Source organism: Manis javanica, chromosome 10 (assembly GCF_040802235.1).
Source record: "Manis javanica isolate MJ-LG chromosome 10, MJ_LKY, whole genome shotgun sequence".
NCBI classification, from domain to species: domain Eukaryota; kingdom Metazoa; phylum Chordata; class Mammalia; order Pholidota; family Manidae; genus Manis; species Manis javanica.
In genome coordinates this window covers 67,772,400-67,798,515 of record NC_133165.1, presented here as the reverse complement: position 1 = coordinate 67,798,515, position 26,116 = coordinate 67,772,400, and the positions used below count along the sequence as shown (strand labels likewise).

General features: G+C 36.4%; 1 protein-coding gene and 1 non-coding gene across 7 annotated transcripts in view; one reads left to right on the top strand and one right to left on the bottom strand.

Moving 5' to 3' along the window:
• The window catches only part of CNOT2 (CCR4-NOT transcription complex subunit 2), a 120,351-nt gene that overhangs the window by 56,901 nt on the left and 37,334 nt on the right, over positions 1-26,116 (bottom strand). For 2 of the 6 annotated variants that reach the window (XM_073215588.1, XM_037022612.2), the window contains 2 exons: positions 25,171-25,229; positions 21,605-21,747 (listed from right to left, as the gene is read on the bottom strand). Coding sequence is in view for 5 of the 6 variants with exons in the window: in XM_037022612.2 (XP_036878507.1) it covers positions 21,605-21,652 (48 nt within the window). In the remaining variant the exon portion in view is untranslated. Of the gene's footprint in view, positions 1-21,604; positions 21,748-25,170; positions 25,230-26,116 lie in introns of those variants that run through there. The other 4 variants (XM_037022610.2, XM_037022615.2, XM_037022613.2 and 1 more) reach the window with 3 other exon arrangements.
• LOC118973200 (small nucleolar RNA SNORA18) lies at positions 10,940-11,066 on the top strand. The gene has a single exon (XR_005062443.1). It is a non-coding gene; the product is annotated as a small nucleolar RNA SNORA18 (small nucleolar RNA).

The following is a 26,116-nucleotide window of genomic DNA, read 5'->3' as shown; positions in this document are numbered from 1 at the left end:
CAGATATTGAGCAGCCTAGTGAGGACTGCCCTGTCTTTTCTAAACTTACACTATCCTTTACCCCAACCTCTTAAGTACTCTCTATTCCCTCACCTACTTTAATTTTTATCTCCAGAGAATGCACCAACATACAATATACAATGCATTTTATTTTGTTTAATGTCTTCCCATGCTCTAAAAATGTCAGCTCCATGAAAACAGAATCTTTTTTGTCTCTGTTCATTTGTCTCCTTAGGATCTGGAACAATGCCCAGCACAGAGTAGGCACATAACATGAGTGTGCTCTTGTCTTACTCCATGCATGCTGTTACCTGAGTGTCATAACCAACGAATGCAGTGCTTGCAGCACAAACACGCAAAAAAATTATGAGTAAAACAATTATTTTAAAAAGCAACGGAATTATGTTGAAAATTAATGTTAAATTTTCTATTTCTGAAACACATAGGAATAAAACTATTTTATGCCTTTTTTCATTGAAATTGACAACCACTTCCAAAATACCTAATAGGCAACCAGAAACCTGCAGTGGTTAAAATGCCATACCAGGGGAAGTACCAGATAAGGATTTGAAGATTAAAAGTAACTTTTTCCCAATTCCCAAATTACTTTTCAAGTTAGATTACCTTTTACTAAGAAGTTGTTTCAAGAGTATTTCAGATATAAAGTTTAATATGATGACACAACATGTCTCTTTTGTATCACAAAATCCCACTGGAAGAATTATAATACTTAGAGCCACTGGGTTGCACTGTAGTCCATGGGAAACATGCACTCCTTATAGGTAGTTGAACAGTGCACTGCCTGAATAGAGAGACTAACTAAGACAATAGGCCTGGTGCAAATAAGCACAAATAAAGTGAGTGCTTCTAGAAGTCAACCAATCATCTTTTAAATGATGAGTACTGCTCAAAGCACTTTATATATACATTACCCCACTTAATCTTAACAAACCTCTCGGTTACTTTTACCTCAAATTGAGGTACAGAAGGATTTAGTCTATAGACTCTAGTTAAGATTGAAGATGTTTCCTATCAGTCATTATGGAAAACACTCAGTCCTGCAACCTCAAAAAGATATAAGAGGTTTATTCTTCAGAAGAACTCAAGTAGATAAGCTCCAAATTTTGGTACTTAGCCAAAATTATGGGGAGGAAAAAAATATGGGGAGGAGTTAAGGATGGGCTTAAAAAGTGAAGGATTAAGTGAAGACCGACATTCTGAACTGTGGGGGCTTCAGCTGTCTTTCCTTAATCTGAATACAAAACACTACCAATCAGACATATGAACCATCCTACTACCACATCTTGAAATTCTCCACTTCTACTATCATCTCTGGAAAAACTGAATTGCTCCAGAGAAATGAATGATACACACCATCAAATAAGGACCTCACGAATGAAATGGCTAAATCAACTACATGTTAAAAAGCTGTTTACAAACACTGTTACCTTTTTTTAAAAACATTAAAAAAAAAAATATGGTTTTATGGTTTCACTCCATTATTTGGAAACTATTCAGACTTACAGAAGAGTTACAAAAATAATAGAGTTCCCATGTGCCCTACCTTCCTCTGGTGGAAACATCTTATGTAACAATAGCATAAGTACCAGAATTAAGAAATTAGCCACTAACCTTAACATCTTTATACCAATTTCTTCAGTTTTTCCACTATGTCCTTTTTCTTTTCCAGGATCCACACTTAGCTTTATATTACCTTAAACTTCTCTAACACTGGACTTTACCTCAGTCATTCCTTGTCTTTCACAACACTGATGTCACTAGTCACACTGATGTAACTACGCTGTAGAATGTCTTGCAACTTGGGTATGTCTGATGTTTTCTCATGACTATATAGAGGTCATACAATTTTTATTTATTTATTTATTTATTTATTTATTTATTTATTTACTTATGATTTATTTATATATATATTTTGGTATCATTAATCTACAATTACATGAAGAACAGTATGTTTACTAGGCTCCCCTCTTCACCAAGTCTGTCCCACATACCCCTTCACAGTCACTGTCCAACTGCACAGTAAGATAGCTGTAAAATCACTACTTTTCTTCTCTGTGTTGCACAGCCCTCCCCATGCCCCCCCCACACTATACATGCTAATTGTAATGCCCCCTTTCTTTTTTTCCCCCCCTTATCCCTCTCTTCCCACCCGTCCTCCCCAGTCCTTTTCCCTTTGGTAACTATTAGTCCATTCTTGGGTTCTGTGCTTCTGCTGCTGTTTTGTTCCTTCAGTTTTCCTTTGTTCTTATACTCCACATATGAGTGAAATCATTTGGTACTTGTCTTCCTGTGCCTGGCTTATATCACTGAGCATAATACCCTCTAACCCCATCCATGTTGTTGCGAATGGTAGGATCTGTTTTTTTCATATGGCTGAGTAATATTCCATTGTGTATATGTACCACTCTTCTTTATCCATTCATCTACTGATGGACATATAGGCTGCTTTCATATCTTGGCTATTGTAAATAGTGGAGCGATAAACATAGGGGTGCATCAGTCTTTTTCAAACTGGAGTGCTGCATTCCCCTGGGTCAAATGGTATTTCTATTTTGAGCATTCTGAGGAACCTCCATACTGCTTTCCACAATGGTCAAACTAATTTACATTCCCACCAGCAGCTTTCTCTGCAACCTCGCCAGCATTTGTTGTTGTTTGTCTTTTCGATGATGGCGATCCTTACTGGTATGAGGTGATATCTCGTGGTTTTAATTTGCATTTCTCTGATGACTAGCGATGTGGAGCATCTTTTCATGTGTCTGTTGGCCATCTGGATTTATTCTTTAGAGAACTGTCTGCTCAGCCCCTCTGCCCATTTTTTAATTGGATTATTTGCTTTTTGTTTGTTGAGGTGTGTGAGCTCTTTATATATTTTGGATGTCAACCCTTTATCGGATCTGTCATTTATGAATATATTCTCCCATACTGTAGGGATACCTTTTTGTTCTATTGATGGTGTCCTTTGCTGTACAGAAGCTTTTTAGCTTAATATAGTCCCATTTGTTCATTTTTGCATTTGTTTCCCTTGCCCGGGGAGATACGTTCATGAAGAAGTCACTCATGTTTATGTCCATGAGATTTTTGCCTATGTCTTTTTCTAAGAGTTTTATGGTTTCATGGCTTACATTCAGGTCTTTGATCCATTTCGAATTTACTTTTGTGTATGGGGTTAGACAGTGATCCAGTTTCATTCTCTTACATGTAGCTGTCCAGTTTTGCCAGCACCATCTGTTGAAGAGACTGTCATTTCCCCACTGTATGTCCATGGCCCCTTTATAGAATATTAGTTAACCATATATGTTTGGGTTAATGTTTGGAGTCTCTATTCTGTTCCATTGGTCTGTGGCTCTGTTCTTGTGCCAGTACCAAATTGTCTTGATAACTGCGGCTTTGTAGTAGAGCTTGAAGTTGGGGAGCGAGATTCCCCCCACTATATTCTTCCTTCTCAGGATTGCTTTGGCTATTCGGGGTCTTTGGCAGTTCCATATGAATTTTTGAACTATTTGTTCCAGTTCGTTGAAGAATGCTGTAGGTAGTTTGATAGGGATTGCATCGAATCTGTATATTGCTTTGGGCAGGATGGTCATTTTGACGATATTAATTCTTCCTAGCCAGGAGCATGGGATGAGTTTCCATTTGTTAGTGACCTCTTTAATTTCTCCTAAGAGTGTCTTGAGTGTCTTGCAGTTTTCAGGGTATAGGTCTTTCACTTACTTGGTTAGGTTTATTCCTAGGTATTTTATTCTTTCTGATGCTATTGTGAATGGAATGGTTTTCCTGATTTCTCTTTCTAATAGTTCACTGTTATTGTATAGGAAAGCTACAGATTTCTGTGTGTTAATTTTGTATCCTGCAACTTTGCTGAATTCTGATATTAGTTCTTGTAGTTTTGGAGTGGAGTCTTTAGGGTTTTTTATATTCAATATCATGTCATCTGCAAATAGTGACAGTTTGACTTCTTCTTTACCAATCTGGATTCCTTGTATTTCTTTGTTTTGTTTGATTGCCGTGGCTAGGACCTCCAGTACTATGTTGAATAACAGTGGGGAGAGTGGGCATCCCTGTCTTGTTTCTGATCTCAGAGGAAAAGCTTTCAGCCTCTCACTGTTAAGTATGATGTTAGCTGTGGGTTTATCATATATGGCCTTTATTATGTTGAGGTACTTGCCCTCTATGCCCATTTTGTTGAGAGTTATTATCATGAATAGATGTTGAATTTTGTTAAATGCTTTTTCAGCATCTATGGAGATGATCATGTGGTTTTTGTCCTTTTTGTTGATGTGGTGGATGATGTTGATGGATTTTCAAATGTACCATCCTTGCATCCCTGGGATGAATCCCACTTGGTCATGGTGTATGATCCTCTTGATGTATTTTTGAATTTGGTTTGCTAATATTTTGTTGAGTATTTTTGTATCTACGTTCATCAGGGATATTGGTCTGTAGTTTTCTTTTTTGGTGGGGTCTTTGCCTGGTTTTGGTATTAGGGTGATGTTGGCTTCATAGAATGAGTTTAGGAGTATTCCCTCCTCTTCTTTTTTTTGGAAAACTTCAAGGAGAATGGGTATGATGTCTTCTCTGTATGTCTGATAAAATTGCGAGGTAAATCCATCTGGCCTGGGGGTTTTGTTCTTGGGAATTTTTTTGATTACTGATTCAATTTCGTTGCTGGTAATTGGTTTGTTTAGATTTTCTGTTTCTTTCTGGGTCAGTCTTGGAAGGTTGTATTTTCTAGGAAGCTGTCCATTTCTCCTAGGTTTTCCAGCTTGTTAGCATATAGGTTTTCATAGTATTCTCTAATAATTCTTTGTATTTCTGTGGGGTCCGTCGTGATTTTTCCTTTCTCGTTTCTGATTCTGTTGATGTGTGTTGACTCTCTTTTTCTCTTAATAAGTCTGGCTAGAGGCTTATCTATTTTGTTTATTTTCTCGAAGAACCAGTTCTTGGTTTCATTGATTTTTTCTATTGTTTTATTCTTCTCAATTTTATTTATTTCTTCTCTGATCTATATTATGTCCCTCCATTTGCTGACCTTAGGCCCCAATTTCGATAATTGTGTCTTTAGACTATTCATTTGGGATTGTTCTTCCTTTTTTAAATAGGCCTGAATTGCTATATACTTTCCTCTTAAAACTGCTTGCACTGTGTCCCACAGAAGCTGGGGTTTTGTGTTGTTGTTGTCATTTGTTTCCATATATTGCTTGATCTCTATTTTCATTTGGTTGTTGATCCATTGATTATTTAGGAGCATGTTGTTAAGCCTCCATGTGTTTGTAGCCTTTTTGCTTTCTTTGTACAATTTATTTCTAGTTTTATGCCTTTGTGGTCTGAAAAGTTGGTTGGTAGGATTTCAATCTTTTGGAATTTACTGAGGCTCTTTTTGTGGCCTAGTGTGTGGTCTATTCTGGAAAATGTTCCATGTGCACCTGAGAAGAATGTGTATCCTATTGCTTTTGGATGTAGAGTTCTATAGATGTCTATTAGGTCCATCTGTTCTAGTGTGTTGTTCAGTGCCTCTGTGTCCATACTTATTTTCTGTCTGATGGATCTGTCCTTTGGAGTGAGTGGTGTGTTAAAAGTCTCCCAAAATGAATGCATTGCATTCTATTTCCTCCTCTAATTCTGTTAGTATTTGTTTCACATATATTGGTGCTCCTGTATTGGGTGCATATATGTTTATAATGGTTATATCCTCTTGTTGGACTGAGCCCTGTATCATATGTAATGTCCTTCTTTATCTCGTTACTTTCTTTATTTTGAAGTCTATTTTGTCTGATACTAGTATTGCAACACCTGCTTTTTTCTCTCTGTTGTTTCCATCCCTTGACTTTTAATCTGTGCATGTCTTTGGGTTTGAGGTGAGTCTCTTGTAAGCAGCATATAGATGGGTCTTGCTTTTTTTAATCCATTCTATTACTCGGTGTCTTTTGACTGGTGCATTCAGTCTATTTACATTTAGGGTGATTATTGAAAGATATGTACTTATTGCCAGTGCAGGATTTAGATTCGTGGTCACCAAAGGTTTCAAGGTTAGCTTGTTTACTACCTTACTGTCTAACTTAACTCGCTTATTGAGTTATTATAAACACAGTCTGATGATTATTTCTCTCCCTTCTTATTCCTCCTCCTCCATTCTTCATATGTTGGGTGTTTTGTTCTGTGCTCTTTTTAGGAGTGCTCCTATCTAGAGCAGTCCCTGTAAGATGCCCTGTAGAGGTTGTTTGTGGGAGGCAAATTCCCTCCACTTTTGCTTGTCTTGGAATTGTTTAATCCCTCCTTCAAATTTAAATGATAATCGTGCTGGATACAGTATCCTTGGTTCAAGGCCCTTCTGTTTCATTGCATTAAATACATTATGCCATTCTCTTCTGGACTGTAATGTTTCTGTTGAGAAGTCTGATGATAGCCTGATGGGTTTTCCTTTGTAAGTGACCATTTCCCTCTCTCTGGCTGCCTTTAATACTCTGTCCTTGTCCTTGATCTTAGCCATTTTAATTATTATGTGTCTTGGTATTGCCTCTTTGGTTCCCATCTCTTGGGAGTTCTGTGTGCTTCCGTAGTCTGAGCTACTATTTCCTACCCCAGTTTGTGTAAGTTCTCAGCAATTATTTCTTCAAAGACACTTTCTATCCCTTTTTCTCTCTCCTCTTCTTCTGGTACCCCTATAATGCGGATATTATTCCTTTTGGATTGGTCACACAGTTCTCTTAATATTGTTTCATTCCTGGAGATCCTTTTATCTCTCTCTGCATCAGCTTCTATGCGTTCCTGTTCTCTGGTTTCTATTCCATCAATGGCCTCTTGCATCTCATTAATCCTTCCAGAGTTTGTTTCATGTAATCTCCCTCTGGACATCTGTAATCTCCCTCTGGACTGGAAGTCTGTAATCTCCCTCTGGTCGTCATCCCTTAGCTCTTGCACATTTCTGCAGCTCTGTCAGCATGTTTATGATTTTTATTTTGAATTCTTTTTCAGGGAGACTGGTTAGTTCTGTCTCTGCAGATCCTCTCTCAAGTGTTGTCTGAAGTATCTTGTACTGGACTAAGTTTTTTTGCCTTTTCATGGTGATAGCGGTGGCTGTAGGCAGGTTGCGGGTGTGTCACCTGGGAAAAGAAAGTCCTTTACTGCTTGCTGGATGCCTGGTCCTTCTCCGCTGCCTGTGTTGGTTACCCGCACTCTGGAACAGCCACCGGGTTAGTCCCCTAAGCTGCTGTGGGCGGGGTCTCTGTCAGAGCAGTGTGGAGCCCTGCAGGGAGTGGCAGGCACGCTAGGTGCACTCCTCTGTGATAGCGGCACCCCTGCTGGGCAGCTGTGTACAAGCAGTGGCCTCTGGGTCTGGCCCGGGCAGCTGTGCATTGGGCTGGGATTCTGGTTGGCTGCTGGGTGCGTGCCTGCTCCCTCTGGCTCAGCTGCACGTGTGCGCAGGGCTCTCCCGTGTGGACGTCTCCTGTACTCCTTTTGCTCCACTGCCGCCAGTGTACGCAAGCTGCACCAGGGCTTTTCGGTTGCCACCGCTGCGGGCTCACACAAGCCTCTCCTGGTCCCCTCTGGCGCCGCTGGCACATGTGATCTGCTCCCGGTCCCTTCCAGCGCCATCGCCCCCGGCACGCGCTGCCACTCTCCCGCTACTGGGCTGGTGTATTGGGGTCTGCGCCAGTTGGAGGAACGACTGGCAGGCTGCTTAGTGTCGTGAGGGGCTTCAGAGCTGTGCTGTCTCCCTGGGGTTTAGGGCGCCTAAGGTTCCCTGGGATTCCCAGCTGCTAGCTAAGTGTGCCGGGATGACTTCGTCCAGCTATGGGGTCCCTGTCTCTTTAACACTTGCAGAAAGCACTCGCTTTTCTTTTGTCTCAGGGGTGCCAGTTGCTGGGAACTGCCCACAGGTTTTGCTTTTCCATTTCTCTAATATCCAGCACCCTGTGCACCTGTGTCTGTGCTCCAGGTGCAGATTTCTAGAGCTGGTTGTTTAGCAGTCCTGGGCTTTCACTCCCTCCCCATTCCAACTCCTTTCTTCCCGCCAGGTTCTGGGGTAGGGGAGCATTCGGGTCCTGCCTGGCCGCAGCTTGTATCTTACCCCCTTCATGTGATGTTGAGTTCTCATAGAGGTAGATGTATCCTGGCTGTTGTACTGCATCCACTGGTGTCTCTTTTAGGAGCAGTGGTATTTATTGTATTTTCATAAATATATATATTTTGGGGAGGAGATTTCCTCTGAACTATTCATGCCACAATCTTCCCGTGATCCCAGGGTTATATATTTGTAAATCACCACATCACCAGAGATGTGTCCTTCTCAAGTGTATCATATATGATAGCTATATTCCAATATATGAGTGCATGTGATAATATGGTTTATTACAGGTGATATTATATCTTGACCTAGGTTAAGGTGGTGCACCTGCCAGTTTTCCCTTTTAAACAATAAATGTTGTGAAAGAAGTATTTTGAGAGCATGCAAATGCCTGTTTGTCCTTAAAGTTTTGGCCACTAATTACAGCATTCATCCAGAGATAATGCCTACAGCTCCTATTTCTGTGATTCCTAATCATGATTTTCTTTACTTCTTCTATATTTATTATAGAAGTTATGTTATATATATATTACAGAATATATATAAATATTATATATTTATTTATACAAATAACTTTGAGAAGTCAACTAATCATCTTTTAAAGATACCACTCTTTAAAAGGAACAGAGAGTCAAAGACTTTATTTAACTGGCCTAAAGTTAGGGCCCCTCACTTTAACAATCACATTTTTTCAGCTTTATTACGCTGCTTTTATTCCAGTGGATAAGACTTAAAATTTTGTATGGCCCAAACAGTCTCTCTTAACATTTCTGGCCCTAAATAGGAAAGATCTTTCCTTTTTCCTTGAAAAAAATATCTTCCTGTTTTCATAAGCGTAGGTACTATAATGTCTTGTCTTTACAGAGCCAGGATGAATAAAGAGATAATATACTATGTTATGCTACAGAACACAGATTCCTGGGGTAAGGAATACTAATCAGTAAAATTATTATCTCAGCTGAGAAGATAAATGATATTTATAGGTCTATTAGATTCAAGGGAATCTTGAAGAAGGGAATTCAAGAAAAATCATCCAATTTTTTGCTTTAGGTAAAACAGAATCATAGCTATTAACAACTCCATATATGAAATAGAATTTATTTACTGATTTGCATTGTTTCATGTTTCTTTCCAAATGAACTTAAGTGCTGAAAACAGGTCTAATATTTCTGTGTATTGCATGCTACATAATGCTTTACACAAAAGAAAATATTCAAGTCTTAACTAAATATTGACAAAAGCTTGTCAGGAATGAATTTTCATCCATCTTCTCAACCAAAATATAAAATTTTTAAAATAATAAAACCTTAGGACTTCCTTCAACCAAGGTGAAGTAGTAGGGAATCCCTGCCCTCCTGCCTTACCTGAAAAAAACTTTCAAATGGACAAAATATATTAAACAACAGTTTAAAGACACAGGACATCAGACAGCGATGGACAATAACTGATGAGAGAGGAGAAAGAATTGATGTGATCTTTCTATAACTATACTTGCTTAAAGAGCAGTTTCCAGGTTGCAGTGCACAGTGGGATCTGGTAGAGCCCAGAAGTCTGTGAATTGAAGAAGCGGATCTGTGTAGGTCAAGGAAGATAGAGTGAGAAGGCCAAGGTCCCAGACAAGAGGTGCAAAAAGTAAAAAAGAGTTCTAGAGATCTTGAGAGGGTTCTTCTTAAGTTTATAGGTAAATAATGATCAGCATACACATGTGAGAAAACTACCAGACAGTGGGAAAAGAGATGCTGGGAACAAGTTCCAGGGCTCATAAAGGGCTGTTCCCACAAGCCAGAATAGAAAAACCTAATTCACAGGGCATTGGGTAACCTACTCAAAACAGCCTCAGCATTTGGGAAATAATAGTCCTAGACTAAAAGCTACCATAGTTCTGTGTAACAAAACTAAAACTTTTTTTAAGTTTTTAAAAAAAATGGTAGTCTCAAGAGGCTCAAAATACCTTCTAAATAACTGTGTCCCCAAGAAAGCTCAACTAAAGAAGCCCAACTAAAAGAATCATCAAAAATACAAAAAAATACATTACAATGAACAGGTAAAATTTCCAAGGACTGGCATCCAAGTAAAAATTACCAGGTGTGCGAACAAGCAGTAAAATAAAACACATAATGGGGAGGGAAAAAAACCCAACAATCAATTAGAACAGACCCAGAGAAGACACAGATGACAGAATAAACAATGACATTAAATCAGTCATTATAACTACATTTTGCATGTAAAGGTAGGGTAATTGGCATGATGAAGAAAAAGATCAGAGAACCTGAAAACACAGCAATAAAAAACTATCCTAAATATAACACAGAGAGAAAAAAGAATTTTAAAAAATGAACAGAGCATCTCTAAGCTGTGGGACAACTTAGGGTTACCTATGTGTATAACTGGAGTCCCCAAATAAAATAAACATTTTAAGAAATAATGGGTAAAAAATTCCCAAATTTATATAAACACACAAAATCTAGAGGCTCAATAAATCTTCAGCACAACAGCCATGAAGAAAACTATACCAAGATACATCATAATCAAAATGTATAAAACCTTGACAAAAAAATCTTAACAGTAGCCAGAGAGAAAAAGTTACATGTAAAAAGGACTAAAAAATGACAGCAGACTTTTGTTTGTAATGATCTAAGTCAGAAGAGACAGTGGGGGCAATATCTTCAAAGGACTACAACAAACTTTAAACTTTGAATTCCATAACTAGCTAAAATCTTTGGAAAATGAAGAAAAAATACTAGTTATTTCATATTTTAAAAATGAAATTTAAAACTTTTTTTTAAGTAAGTATTTTTCAGACATAAACCTAAGAATTCACCATCAGAAATGCATCAAAAAAGGTTTTTAGTCGAGGTGTATCCTAATGAGGCTTTTTGGGTAGACCCACATCACTGGAAATGTGTCAAAGAGTATATATGTGGTCTGCTTTACTCACAGAACTATTAGATCTGTGGGAAAGAAGTATAAGACAGAGATGCTAAAGGTATGAAAGATGAAATAGCCAAATTAAAAAAAATTCTTTGGTATTGGTATATCCCAAGATCTGTACCAATCTAGGGTAGGAGAGCTTAGGAATTAATATGATTTGAACTTATGCATGTTTAGAGGGCTCTAAAATTGAGAACCAGGTAGATCTATCTATACTGTCTCTAAAAGTGGCCCTAAAGAAATTGGATCCCACAGGTGGAATTTCTGAAGTATATCATTAGTATGTTCATACTCAAATGGAGAGCAAAGAAGCCCAACTAAAAGAATTGTGGACTGACAACTGTCGTGGGTTAAGCAGAAATTCTATTTAAAAGGGCTGTGTTGAAGATGATGACTCTAAGTTTGGAGGAACTAAGGTGATAGGCAGTTGAAGGAATTACAACATGTAATTCCTTAAATAAAAACTTATTGATTTTAAATAATTTTGCCAAGTTTACACAATAAAAGAAAAAAAATCCTTTTAAAGTCTTTCAAGTAGGAGGAAAATGATACTATAAAGGAAGAAGAATAAAAAATAAAGGGAAGTGAAGGAAGGAAACAATGAGGCAGGCAAAGGAGGAAGGGAAGAAAAAAGAAGGGATGACAAGAGAAGAGGAATGGGTAGGAAAAGAACCACCAATGATTTCAATTACAGATATAAAAAGCAGAAATGACATGATCCCCTCCACCCCATTACAATGAACAATGAGAATAGAAGGAATAAGCAGGAAATGCATCCCTTAAGAAGTGAAATTTCAGCTGAGACCTAGAGAATGACTAAGATGTATGTTTCTGAAGGTACAGCAGACTATTAGGAAAAAAAGCTCCATTCAAAAGCAACTAAAAATGCTCCATGAAATACTGATTCAGTCAATCAAAAATATTTATTAAGAATATATATGCCATGCATGATTCTCAGATGCGGATACAGTATACAGTGTGAACAAAGCAAAAGTGAAAACTAATAGACAGGTTATTTTTTTATTTTTAAATGAATTGCTGAGCCTGGAAAAATTCAACAACCAAAAACAAAGTAAAAGGTGGAATTCAGAGAAACTACAAGCTTGCATCCCCCAAAGGAAATTTTCCCAAGGTAGAAAAGCTATTAAAAGACCTTCTTATATAGCTGGTACCCTGAAAGGGTTCATCATAGTTGTAATAACCCCTTAGGGTATGTAGAAGGCACCAAAAATTCTTGATCGTTTTTTGATTTTGATGCGAGGCAGAAGAGGTGAGGAAATCTCTTTTGATAATCTATAGCTACAGATTAGCCTGAATTCATATAACCTGTGTGGACTGCAACGTCAAGTCAAATTTTATTTTTAATTAATCTTGGATTGGTAGTGTCTTAGGCACTGGCTATTAAATCCAAATCCCCTTGGGAAAAATGTCCTTTCACCTAGTCCTCAAAGAATCCCCAGAGTTGTAAGAAACATGAAATGGCAGCCTAACACACATACAGGGAAACAAGATATCATTAAGTGAGAACCAGCAGAAGCAAAGGCATTAGAATGACCTGTGGCAACTTCCAATCGTTGGGTTTTCTACACATTAAACATAAGAATGTATAAAATGACTAAAGAAATAAAAGAGGATATATTTGAAATCTGATCTAAACACAGGAATAAATAATGGTTATATGTGAATAATAATGGTAACTATGTAGGTCCAGAAGATACAGACAACAAGATTAACAAACTTGATCTAATGAAGAGAAACAGAACAATACATCTGTCAATATGCATGCATTCTGTTCAAGTTCATAAACAACTGTATATTGACCATATTCTGTAGCTACAGTGGAATGACATGAGAAATCAACAACAGACACATAACTAGAAAAAAACCCTTAAGTTTGGAATATTAAAAATACTTAAGATTAAAGAACAGTGAAACAAGCCTTAAGAAGTAAAGGTTTTAATAAAGAATATAAATTAACATAAAAAGCAAAATAAAATTTAAAAGTAACTAAATGAAGTTAAAAGTTGATTTCTAGTAAAACTAAGTCTCTGGTGAGACTGACAAATAAGGGGAAATGATACAGTCAACAACCTGAAGAAGAAAAAGTTGCTACAGAGAAAAAATGTATCGTAAGGTAGCATAATGTATAATTTCTTTATCTTGATAAAGTATATCTACAAAACAAAATCGTGCATCAAATCTGTACCTACTGATGACAAGTTAAAGCTTGTAAGAGAAGTAAAACAGATTTTCACTATTAATACTTGTGATCAACACTGTATCAAAAGTACTAGAGTTCAGAATATGAAAGTTGTAAAAATTAAAAAGTATCAAAACTAATTTTCATATTTAATTACATGAAAACTCCCAATGAATCTACAGATAAATCGTAAGGAAAAAGTGTAGCCAAATTGATACAATAATCAATTTAAGAAGTCAACTGTATGTCAATATAACAGAAACACCTACAAAATAGAATTTTAAAAATACCATTCCCCCCTCTCAAAAAAGCAGCAGAAAAGCACTTATGCATAAATCTGACTAAAAATCTGTAAGTCAATGTTAAAAAAAACATAATGCTTTACTGACAGCAAATATAGAAGACCTGAATATATAAATACAGGGAGAGAAAAAATATAAACATTACCAATTCTTCTCCAAATAAAAACAAAGTCAACGTAATTAACTCCATTTATAAACTCAATGTTTTAAAAATATATATTCTAAATTTATCACTGAACAAAAGACCAAGAAAGTCATGACACTCATAATGACCAAGGTGGTCGGACAGACATGAAGATTTAGCACAAAGCTATGGCAGTTAAGAAAAGGTGATAATGGTGCAGGCATAGACAAACACATCAAAGTAATAGAATGGAGAGTAAAAAACAAATCCATAAATACAAAGAAACCTGATTCACAATAGAGCTAGCACTGATGATCAGTAGAGGAAGACAGAACAAATCAATACATGATGCTAATATAATTGATTCTTGTATGGTGAATAAAGGAAACTGGATTCCTAACTTAGACAATAAACAAAAATCAATTTCAGATGGATCAAACTTAAATATAAAAAATGAAAAATATTTTAAAAGATACATGAGAATAAGTTTCATTTACTTAATTTCAATAGGGAAATATGTCTCAAACACCTCAATAAATTTAAAAAAATTGAAAATTAACATTATCAAATGTCAGATCAACTGTTATGCACTATTGATGGGACTCAAAATTGGCCTAAACATTCCAAAATACACTCCTTGGAAGACCTTTGCGACTTCAATTTTCCTAAATTCTGGGAATATGGCTTGGTTCAGAAAAGTTTCCTAAATTCATAAAATTCTCTCATTTTCATGTAGTGTTTAAAAATATGATGGCATGTCTTCTGACATTTTTGTCTCTGTTTTTCCCCTCTCCCACTTTTATCTGAGCCTTTTCTATCCTCTGTTGTTCCTCTCTTGCTCCATTCTGATTTCTTTCCCAGTCTTCTCCTAAGCAGGGTCCTGGAAAGGAGCACTGGTAACTCAGTCTGGAAAGTTCAGAGTTCACTGAGCTGCTCAAGTCATTCTAGGCCTTACCACAGGTCCCTTATGCTGACCTAATAAAGTGGGAAAAGCCTCTCCCAATTTCAAATTGGCTAATCACACTTACCACTTTCATATTGGGAAGCTTCTTTCTCAGATCCAGACACCCCAATGCTTCTCTCTTGTTTTTTTAATGAACAAATTGATAAACGTTGGTTTTTGTTGGTTCTCACCTACTTGTATTTTGAAATTCATGGTGATACCTCATCAAGTTTTGTTAACAAATGTTTTCACGGGTTCTGGTTTTGCTATCTAGTTGTTCTTTGTGTGGAATTCAGAAAGACTAAAAAACCAAGCTGCCAAAATTGGTATAATCGCCCCAGAACCTTAGCTATGCCTAAGACTATACTTTAAAATATAAGTTTGCTTTTGTATTTTCTCTGATTCACAGAAATATTTGCACTGTTGCAACCTCCTATTTAATGACAACTGCATTCCATACTTATGATTGAGGCAAATTACTTAAATGTAAAGTAGTTTTCTGAAAGAGAACACAGTATTTCATGTGTAAAACCCTAGGCCTAAATTCCCAAAAAGAGCACTACAGTGAACACCCAGGGGTGCTGCCAGTTACTTTGAATCTTCTCGGGGAAACACAGGAATATTTGTCATATGCCATGTGAACTACTACAACATGGAAGTGGCTTGGAGCTAATTACTTAATTTAATAGAGCTGTTAAGCTTTGGCTTAGGGGCACTGTGAAAAATTACCAAGATACCAACGGTGCCATAAACCATGTATCTTGGTGAGAATTGCTTTTTGTAAAAGGAGTAGCACTCATTTTTTGAACAACAAACAGCAACAATGACTAAAGTCTTCACCTTTCTGCTCTAGGCACCAGATCAACTCCGACAATTCTTCAATTACTAACTATTCATTTTTTAAAATTCTTGTTAATTTAATTTTTTTGTTATTTATATTCAGTATGTAACATACATTAACCTATTAGATCCTAAGATGCTATTATGCTGGTGTTTTTAATCATACCAGAAGGTTTCAACAGGTTACAAGCTATTATATTTACAACTATGACCAAGATACAATTAGCTGTAAGATGCACCCTAACAGCAGAAAGATAAAAATTTTCAATAAGGTATGCTCTGGAATAAAAGGAGTATTTCATTGCTTTATTTACATTATATTTTTATTGGAGTACAAAGGAAAAATATATTCATATATAGTACTATATAATACTCCTGTATACTGGATGGAAATATACCTACTGATGGAGTTATACGTGTTAAATAATTAGGGAACTTGTGTTTTAAAAGCTTTATATATCATGCAGAAATCTGTGGTGAACTGTCAGGTATTGAGTGTTTCAGAAATACCTGGGAGACTGTTCACAGTTTTGGTGGGCTGGAAATTCATTATTTTTTTTTTTTTAGCTATTTACAATAATGGGATATGGGGTATCACTTTCCAAAAAACTGCTATACAATACTGTGGATAAAATGAAGGTTCATATGGCCAGGATTCTCACCTGACCCTGGTCGGCTAGCTCATTACACATGTGTGGGCAATACATCATTATTGACTCTATACAAAGAGCTCCACCCAGTGCTCTGGGAGACACGGTGGCATGGCTGCAGGAGAGCAGAGTCAAGACTGGAGTGGTGGCATACTGAGGAAAGAGACTGAGATGGCTGCAGGGGTAGTGAGGCCCAGAGGCAGAGACCAGCTTACTGCATGCAGACTTGCTCTGAGTGGATGGGATTCTAATGACTGACCTGTCACTGTGGGAATAAAGTTGGGTATAACCCTTTCACCCCAAGAACGTTCTACTGTCATTTCTTTGGTCACATTGAATCCATAGTGAACCTGTCTGGGGCTGAAACCCATTGGCAAGACAACTGCGATAGTTGGCAAGATTCACTGCTGACTAAGGAAAAGTGTTTCATGGGAGGAGTGTTTCAGCAGGCTGCACCTATGGAAGGGGAGGCATTCGAGTGTCCCCCAGTGGACATGTGCTACTTGGAAGTGGGGGAGGACTGGGCTCCACCTCAAGAGAAAGAAAATTTGTTGGTGACTGAAATGGCGTCACTATGAAGTGCTGTGGAAATGGTAAAGGATGTCACGGTAGCCCGAGAGGAAGCAGCAGCAGGAGAAGCAGCAGCACGAGTGCAGGGTGCCAGGTGCCATGGGGCAGGTGAAGGATGTAGTGGAACTGTCAGCCCCAGAAATGGAGGAGACAGAGGTTTGATGAACAGGTGGGGGTGGAGGCCCTGCAGGTGCCAGAGGAATCAGCCCCTCCTCAGTTGAAACCCCACCTGGTTGAAAACTGATGGAAAGCCCAAAGGACTTGGTGACCACAGGTTCTTCACCTCCTCAAGTCATGGAGACTTGCTTCCATGCTCTGCCTCTATCCTCAGGCTCAAGTACAAAAGGAAATATGGTTTGCTTCTCGAAGGAAGAATTTAAAGGGCCCCAAGAAAGTCACGAGGACCCAGATGTGGATTGGTTTGAAAAGGCAGGGGCAGACAGAAAGAAATTGGATGACTGGAGCTGTGGCAACAACTGAGACCGGAGCAGCAGTTCTGGCCACTGAGGATGAAGTAGAAGGCAGAGATAAAGCAACAAGACCAGCCTGTGTGTCTGCAAGACTTTCTGCTGGAGAGGTTGGAGAAGGTGGGTATTGTAAGGCCCACTCATGGTTTGTTTTTACAATGTTCCAGCTTCCTTGCACAGGAACCATTGCAGAGTATTGAGGGTACATAGATAAAGAGGCAAGAATCATGGACGGGTGGAGTGTGGATAAAGTGAAGGTTCCTATGGCCAGAATTCTCACCTGACCACGGTCAACTAGCTCACTACACACGTGTGGGCAATATGTTGTTAATGACTCTATATAATGAGCTCTTCCCAGTGCTCTGGGTGATACGTGGCATGGCTACAAGGCTGCAGGAGAGCAGAGACAAGACTGGAGTGGTGGCAGCACTGAGCACAGAGACTGAGACGGCTGAGGGGGCAGAGAGGCCCAGAGGCAGAGACTGGCTTGCTGCATGCAGACTCGCCCTGAGTGGCCAAGATTCTAGTGATTGACCCTGCCACGGTGGGAATAAAGTTGGGTATAATCCTTTCATCCCAAGAACATTCTACTTTCATTTCTTTGGTCACATTGAATCCATAAAGAACTTGTCTGGGGCTGAAACCCATTGGCAAGACAAATACATAAAGATGCACCTGTATATACTGAAACATATTTAATAAAAGTATATAAAGAAAAGAATGAAACAAAATTCAAACTAGTGATACTTCTGTGAAAGGAGGCAAGAAAAGGATGAGATATGGAAGCATCTCTATTAAGTACAAGAAAAATACATAACTGTTACAAATCAATTTGTCTCTATATAATCATTAGAAGACATCTGAAAATACACACTAAACTATCAAGAGTAAGTGGTGAAGGTACACTTCCATGTTTCATTATATATTTCTGTACTTCGAAGTTTTTGCGATCTACTGTAACAAAAGGTAAATAAAATACTTAATGGTAGGGGAAGGGAAGGAGGAAATGGCAATACAACAACTGCCATTGTTCTCTGGTACACTACATTCCACAACGTTAATGCAGCATTTTAAATTATGAGGTATTCTTCAGGAACATACAGAGTGGGATGCCTTAGATCCAGTTTAAAGGTAACATGATGTGATCAATGACCTCATATTAAAAAGTTACATTCAGAATAACATCTAAAAATCTTGGAAACCGATAGTATGTTACCCAGCAGATGTTGCTATTTCTTCCTTTTACTTCCTTCATTGTTTTATTTTATTGAAAAACATGCATTGATACACCTGGAACCATGTGAACTATTGGCAGTACCAAAATAAACAGACATGGCTCCAGTTTTCAAGATTATAATATATAATTGCACTATTCAATACCATTTTCTGCAATGATTTTAACATTTTACATCTGCACTGTTTGATTCAGTACTCATTACCAGCACTTAACTGTTAAACATCTAAAATGTGGCTAATATGACTGAGAAACTACATTTTTATTTTCATTTAAATAAATTTAAATTTAAATAACCACTATGATTAGTGCCTAAAGTATTGGACAGCCCAGGTTTATAAGAAAACAAGAACAGCTGAACAGATAACTCAATGTATTACAGTAAATACTAAACTACAAGTAGGCACAAAGGCAGTGAAAGCAAGGAAAAGGAGCACTTCAAGCCCATCAGAGAATAGCATCTGCAAGTATTAAAAAATATCCAATTCTTAAATCATGTGAAGAAAGTTAAGGCATTACATGAAGAGGAACTAAAACAAGTAAAGGCTTAAAAGTATAAAGTACATACATGGTAGGGAGATTAAAGCAGTTTTGTATTACTAACTGGAAAAGTTCACTATATCAAGTCAGAAGAGAGACACTGGAAAGGTAGAAGCATGTAAGGGCAGGGGCTTGACTTTATTACATAAGAGGGAAAGCCACTGATGACTTAAACTGGTAATTAACATGATTAGATTAAACAGCATGCTCACAGCTGGAGTAAATAAGTGTAAATTAGAGGAAAATAAAATCCTAGCAGAAAACTGGAGTTACATTTCCTTGGAAAAACCTTGACAATGCTCCTAAAAAAGAGTGGACTCTAAATCATTTAAATAATTACACTATCTTACCTGAACTAATATACCAGCCTACCTATGCAAATAAAAATAAACTTCAACTACCCTAATCCAAGAACTTAACTGGGCTTACTTTTATAGTAATAAATGAAATGAGATGGATACCAGTATAAAAATCACTACTTCAACCAACACCCATTTGAAAGTCATTAACTTTGGCACAAAGCTGAGGGAATGCACCTTCCTAAACTAAACAGCTAAGACTTTAACCAAGTGTATAAGGAAATAAGAATTGGGGAAATATTATTGTTTTTATTAAACTCTGTAATATTAGCCTATTATTAGGATGCTTAAATATCACTATAAGACATCAAGTGCCTTCTAAAAATAAAAGCCCTCAAAAGTAAATTAAAATGAGCAATTAAAAAATATAAACACAAAAAAAACCCACTTTATCCATGAAAAACAAAATTCCCTCAAAATACAATTTTTTAAACTCCAAGTCTTTTCACCTCAGCATATACAAACCTTTAGCACTACCAAGACAAGTAATTTATTTAATGTTTAATTTCCCATATGCTCTTAATATATTCATCATATCAGAAAATTCTCTCTCTATACATGTACTTTTCAGAAGAAGCTTCAAAAATAAAATAAATTTACCAGGGATATTTAACAACTGTTTCCGAGGATATTTCAACATGAATTATGTATCACTAAGCTACAACAAAAGAGGAAATACTTTCAGCTAGAAAAACCCTAACCAAGAATGCATTTTTCAGGTAAGGTCAAAGACCTGGATTATTTGTAAATAATGTGCCTGGAACAATGAAGTATTTTTAGAATAGAAAGAGCAGGAATTAGGAAATCTCTTCATGTATAAAACATAATTTCATTTTATTCTTTAAATGTAAATTTTGGATTCTATATTAATATGATTCCATGAACAAAGTAAATTAACAATACTGTGTAATCACAGAAAAATCCTATACTTACACTTAACTGGATTATGATCACTGAAATGCTATATAACCCAGAATCACAATATTCTTAAAACAATTTAGCAAAACCTATCAAAAGATCCAACAGCCCAAATAGAGTGACCGATTAAAATCTATAGTCAAGGTAGTTGGAAGTGGTTGTGAGGCAGGTGGAGCTGCAGCCAGTAAAAATAGTTAGTAATAGCCATGTTTGTTAAATCAGTAAGAACTGCAAAAAGGTTACAGGGAGAGCTGATTCTGCATAGCCACAGTTTTCTCTGGCATATTAACATCATAAAGAACTGTCATGAGACTTCAGAAATCAAGTTGGGTGAAAGTGTAGAAAGGGTAAAAACAATAATGATTTTTATCAGGGACAGTGCCCAAAGCAGAAACTAAGTCTTACAATCAAAGGCTCTTTGCTATTACACCATGAAGACCCATTTACAATTTTCTCCACTTGGATTTCCAATTGGAAGAAAAGATTTCCTGGGCTCAAAATAAATAATTAGTAAATAAATGGTTAGTTAGCCAAAACTGCTATCACAGTAGCAGCCTTCAATAGCCTAGAGGGAATGAAACTGGTAGGCAGAAAGTTAAGAGGGAGGTTAGATGTGTATCTGTTCAGAAAGCCTAACCTTAGTCCTACTTGAGCTTGAACTATTCTATATTTTGCACCACTACATAATTGGCAATGGATTATTAAACGAGTAAAGCCAAACTTCTTTGAAATTAAATTCAAATGCTATTTTTTTAAAAGTCACTATTTAATAGTACTATCATAAAATTCACCTTCAAGAGCTCAGAAATAGGAATACTACCCTTCAACAATCCTTTCAGCATCCTTTCACACTACATGGGGCATGGATATTATTAACTGAATTAATAAATGAGAAAACAAGAAACTGGTATTGTAAGGAAAGCAAGCTAATGACAAATTTTATAGAATTTGGGTCTCTGGGCACCCTGGAATTTTCATTTATATTTCTTCTATATTCTAACCAATTCTGCCTACATTTCTGTGATACTCTTTGCTCTGAGTATACCCTAAGACTTCAGGTTAGTCCTCCAGGAATAATATGTATAAAAGTAATTGACACTGTTTTATGAATACTAGCTCTAAATCAGACATTAAGTCATAAATTGTGTATCAGATAATCTGTTTTGACATATATATATATATATATGTGTGTGTGTGTGTGTGTATACATACACAACCTAGAAAACCTGTTTTGATTCCAACGGAATTAACATTTATTATAAGCATGCTTTATTTTTAAAATATTCCCAATTATTTCAACTGTCAAGCCCAGTACACATAAATTAATTTATAAAAATTTTCAAATTGAGGTATATACGATCTACTATTTACAGGTAAATACAACACATCAAGCTGTATGAACAAAAGTGAAAAAGGAAAAAAAAAAACTGATCTTACCTGGTAGTTTCTTTTCTCAGATAATGTATGTCCATCAGTCCTCACCATAGAGTCGTGTCCTTTCCTCACAGTACTGGAGGCAATCAAACAGAACTGTCACTCAAGGGTCGTGTCACAGGAAGGACCGCCCACCAGTTCTCCCTCTAGAGTGGAATTATCCAAAAGCCATCAAAATTACTAACATGTAAACATATGAACAGTAGCAAAAATATCCAATATGATACATAGAAAACAAGACCAAAAAAACCTTTTTTACATCCTAACTGATCTTCCCCATAACTATCTAGGAGGGCTAGACTGGCGGACACACCTTATTTGAGATAGAAATTATTACATATGAAAAGGTCTTCCCTTCTATTTCTACTCTCCAATTAAAACTGTCTGCCAGATCTCACACTCAAGGAAGAAACAGTGAATAAAAATGGAGTGGACAAACAAGTTTAGCCTCAATTGACATATTTTTTCTTTTGAGTATTCTAGTAGTCTCAAATATATCACATTAACTCGTATTCAGTCATATAGTTCCAAATCTGTCTCTTCCAAATACTTATTTATACAGCTGCTATTCATTCAGTTTATGAAGCTTTTTTCTATGCCATAGATGGGAATACATCATATATTCTCATGGTTATTAACAGATGCAATCCTAACTCAATATTCTATTAAAATTTATTTCAATGAAGAGTAGCAAGAAATGTCAACTTTCTAGGTGCCTTCGTACTTTAAGTCCTCTAATTTCACGCATGCTCTAATAGAACCTGCTTTCTTACATTAGGGCAGAAAAATAATGGGGCTCATTTCTTAGAGATAAGTAAGTCCAAAAGGACTGGACAATGTGTACCTCAGGTACAAAAAACTCACTGCAACAGAGATGACAGTTGCCAGAGATGGCTAACTTAAAAATGAAAACTGAAAATGAGAAATCAAGAAGTCAAAAGTGATATCTAGAAAAGAATTTGTGAATATACATGTTCAAGACAAATGTCTCTCACCTAAGTTTCAGGGAAACATCAACTCTAGAAAAATAGTAAGTATATCTATCAACTAACAATAGTTGTTAACCACTAAAAATTTTCAGATTTAGAGTAATTATTTAACATCGTGAGAACTCTTCTTTGGGAGAGGATAATAAAAACACCTTATTTTTCATGAAAAGTATGGATCAATTTTATTAAGATCATCAAACACATACAGACATATACATATGGATTACCTCCAAGAAGCAAATGAGGATAGAAACCATTTTCAAGGAAAACAAGTAATTAAAAGTTGGTATTTTTAGATTTAAGTTTTAAAAAGAATCCATATAATTAAAACTTGTATTTTGTCTCCTGTTTTATTTTTTATCACAAAGTTAATGATGGATGTTATAATTTTACTTAATTTTGACCATCTTACACTCTGTATTTGGCTGAAATACTCAAGATGCCTGGCTCCATGGTAAAAAAATATAATCACTCATGACCAATTTTTTATGTACGAATGTTAGAATTAAGTTATGCCTCTCAAAAACAACAAAGGAGAAAACATTTTTTAAACCATAAGTATATTTATAATGTAATTTACAAATGAAATCTTTACTATCTAGCAAGTCATTAGGTTATTTATAAGGAAAAATTATCATGTGAATCGGATGTCTAAGAATAGTTAAGAGACACATTCAGCTCCACCTTTAACTTTCATAGTTGTCACAAAATGAAAGCAAAACTATCTTATTTTGCATTCCACAAACAACATTAACCCTGTTGTTACATCAGTGTTTAGAGTACTGATAATGTAAAACAGTACTTGCCTTACTATTAATGTATTTGTGACAACTCTGAATTCAAAGGACAGTGTAAAATTTCAACTTTTTTCTTATAGAATAAGGATGTTTCCCTTAAGTTATGTTTAAAGTCTACGCATTAATCTTCAAATTATACTAGTTTGATCAAAAGATATTTTAAAAGCATATCAGGCAATTTTCAACAGCATGACTTATTAACTACATAAAAATGATAATTAGAACTTTAATTATAATTAGTTAAACAGTACTTTAGTAAAAATAAAAGTTATTATTTAATCTGTTAATTTACCAGACAAAAGAAAACATAGAGTACTATGGATGAACTTCAATATAAAGGGACAGTTTGTTTCTTTTGTTTCCTCCTTTTGGGATAACTTCAAGTATTTCACAGCTTAGAGTTTCAATCAATAGCCACTATATGCTCTAATCAATACAGAATTCTATAACAATAATTACAAATCATTATTTACTCTTAGTAAACAAAGGGAAAAAAGGAATGAAGACACACTATTTTCTCACACATGAAAAGCTAAAATTTGGCATCACTATCTTACATTAATTAAAAATGTTCATATTATAGATTGTGTTGATACTCCTATAAGGAATGAAAGAATATACAATAAATGATTGTGCTTATGAGACAGAGTATGTAAAAAGGAGCAAGCATGAGAAAAAACATGCACTCTAGTTGCCTGAACTTATTAAATTAAAATTTATGCACTAGTTTTCCACAAAGTCCTACACATATTCAAGTCAGAAAAGAAATATTTACAAAAGTGGAGTAAAGTTTTCTATAAGGCAGGGATGCCTTCCAAGATGGAAAAACAGAGGCTGTATGATTTATCCTCCTGCACTGAGTAACAAAAAACTAGACAAAATACATGAAATGATATTCAGATACTGGATATCACCTCAGGACAGAGATCATCAAGAAAAAGAAATGAAGTAATAAGCCCTATTATTGCCTGTAGAATTGAGGCTGAAACACAGGAAAGGGGCAGGTAGAAGACAATTAAGAGCCCATCAGTCTCACTAAGCTAGAAGTTCAGAAAGACACCCAAGGCAGCTTAAGATTTGCAGGGTAAATGGAAAGAAGGAAGCTACAAAACTAAGGGCTCCAAAGATCTAGACAGAGATTCCTCTCAACGTTTTAGCCAAGTAATGATCTGTGCATGCATGTGAAACAACTATTGAGAATGTGGAGAAAAAGCCTCTGAAAAGGAGTAGTTAGAACAATCTCCAGAGCTCATGTTCCCATCAACCAGAGGAGGACCTCTGAACACATGGTGTATTGAATACAGTAGAGTTCAGGAGGTAATGAATGCCCTGAAAATAAAACCAAAAAAGCTTTAGATATATTCTGGATCATCACTAACACAAAGTTTAAAATCAAGCCTCAAAAGGATCAAACTATTTCTAAGTACCATAAATGGACCCCAAAACAAAGCCCAACAATATTTAGAGTAATACAACAAGCTAAAGCATTTCAGTAATGTAAAATTAAATGTCTGGCACCCAACCAAAAATTACCAGCCAAGCAGAGAAGCATGAAATGCAACCCATAACAAGGGTTATATATTATATAATGAATGGCATTAGGCCCAGCAATGATACAGATGACAGAATCAGAAGACGAGGTTAAAACAGGTATTGTAAATACATTCTACACATTCAAGATAAAGAAAACTATGAACATGATAACAGAAATGCAAGGCATCAAAATACCTAAATTGGAAGCACAGAGGAAATTTTATGGTGGCAGAGAAGTTCTGTATCTTACCTGAGATGGTAGATCAGTGGTTGCCAGGGGCTTGGAGAGGGGTCAGGGAGAACGGATGACTACAAAGAAGGCACACAGGGAAACTTTAAAGAGATGGAACTTACCACATGATACTGGAGCGGTGGGCACATGACACCATGCTTGTGTTAAAATCCACAGAACTTTACAACATAAAGAGTGACCTTGAGTGTGTGCAAATTTTAAAAATCAACTAGGACCTTAGAAACACAGACCTGACAAAAGACTAACAGTATGACAAAAGTATGACATAGCTAGTGAAGAGGGTATGGGAAATGGTGCTGACCTCAGTACTCTGGAAAATGGTGTTTAGAATAGTAACTCTAAGAGGGAAAAAAAAAACCCTCTACATGAACATTCTATCCTAGTTGGTAAAGTAATACCTCACATGGCTAGGGGTTAATAATTCTGGAACTGCTATGAATGTATACTGGAGATAAACAATAAGTAAAATAGATGGTGGTTGGTGAGAGTCAGGTTTCCCACCATCAAAGAGGAAAGTTCAGATAAGCAAGAAGGGAAGACTAAAATAAACTATTTGGACAGGAGAAGAGACAGAGGCATCTCTATTATTTTCAGTTTGTTCTCAATTACAGACATACCTTATTTTATTGTGCTTGGCTTTATCGCACTCTGCAGATACTGCATTTTTTTACTTATGGCAACCCTGCATCAAGCAAATCTATCAGCACCATTTTCCAACAGGATTTGCTCACTTCATGTCTTTGTGCCACAATTTCATAATTCTCGCAGTGTTTCAAACATTTTCATTATTATTATATGTTATGATTATCTTTAATCAGTAGTTTAGATTTGCTGAAAGCTAAGATGATCGTTAGCATTTGTAGCAATAAAGTACTTTTAACTAAAATTGCTTACTAAAGCAATAAAGATACATTTTTTTTAGACAGACTACTACTGCACACCA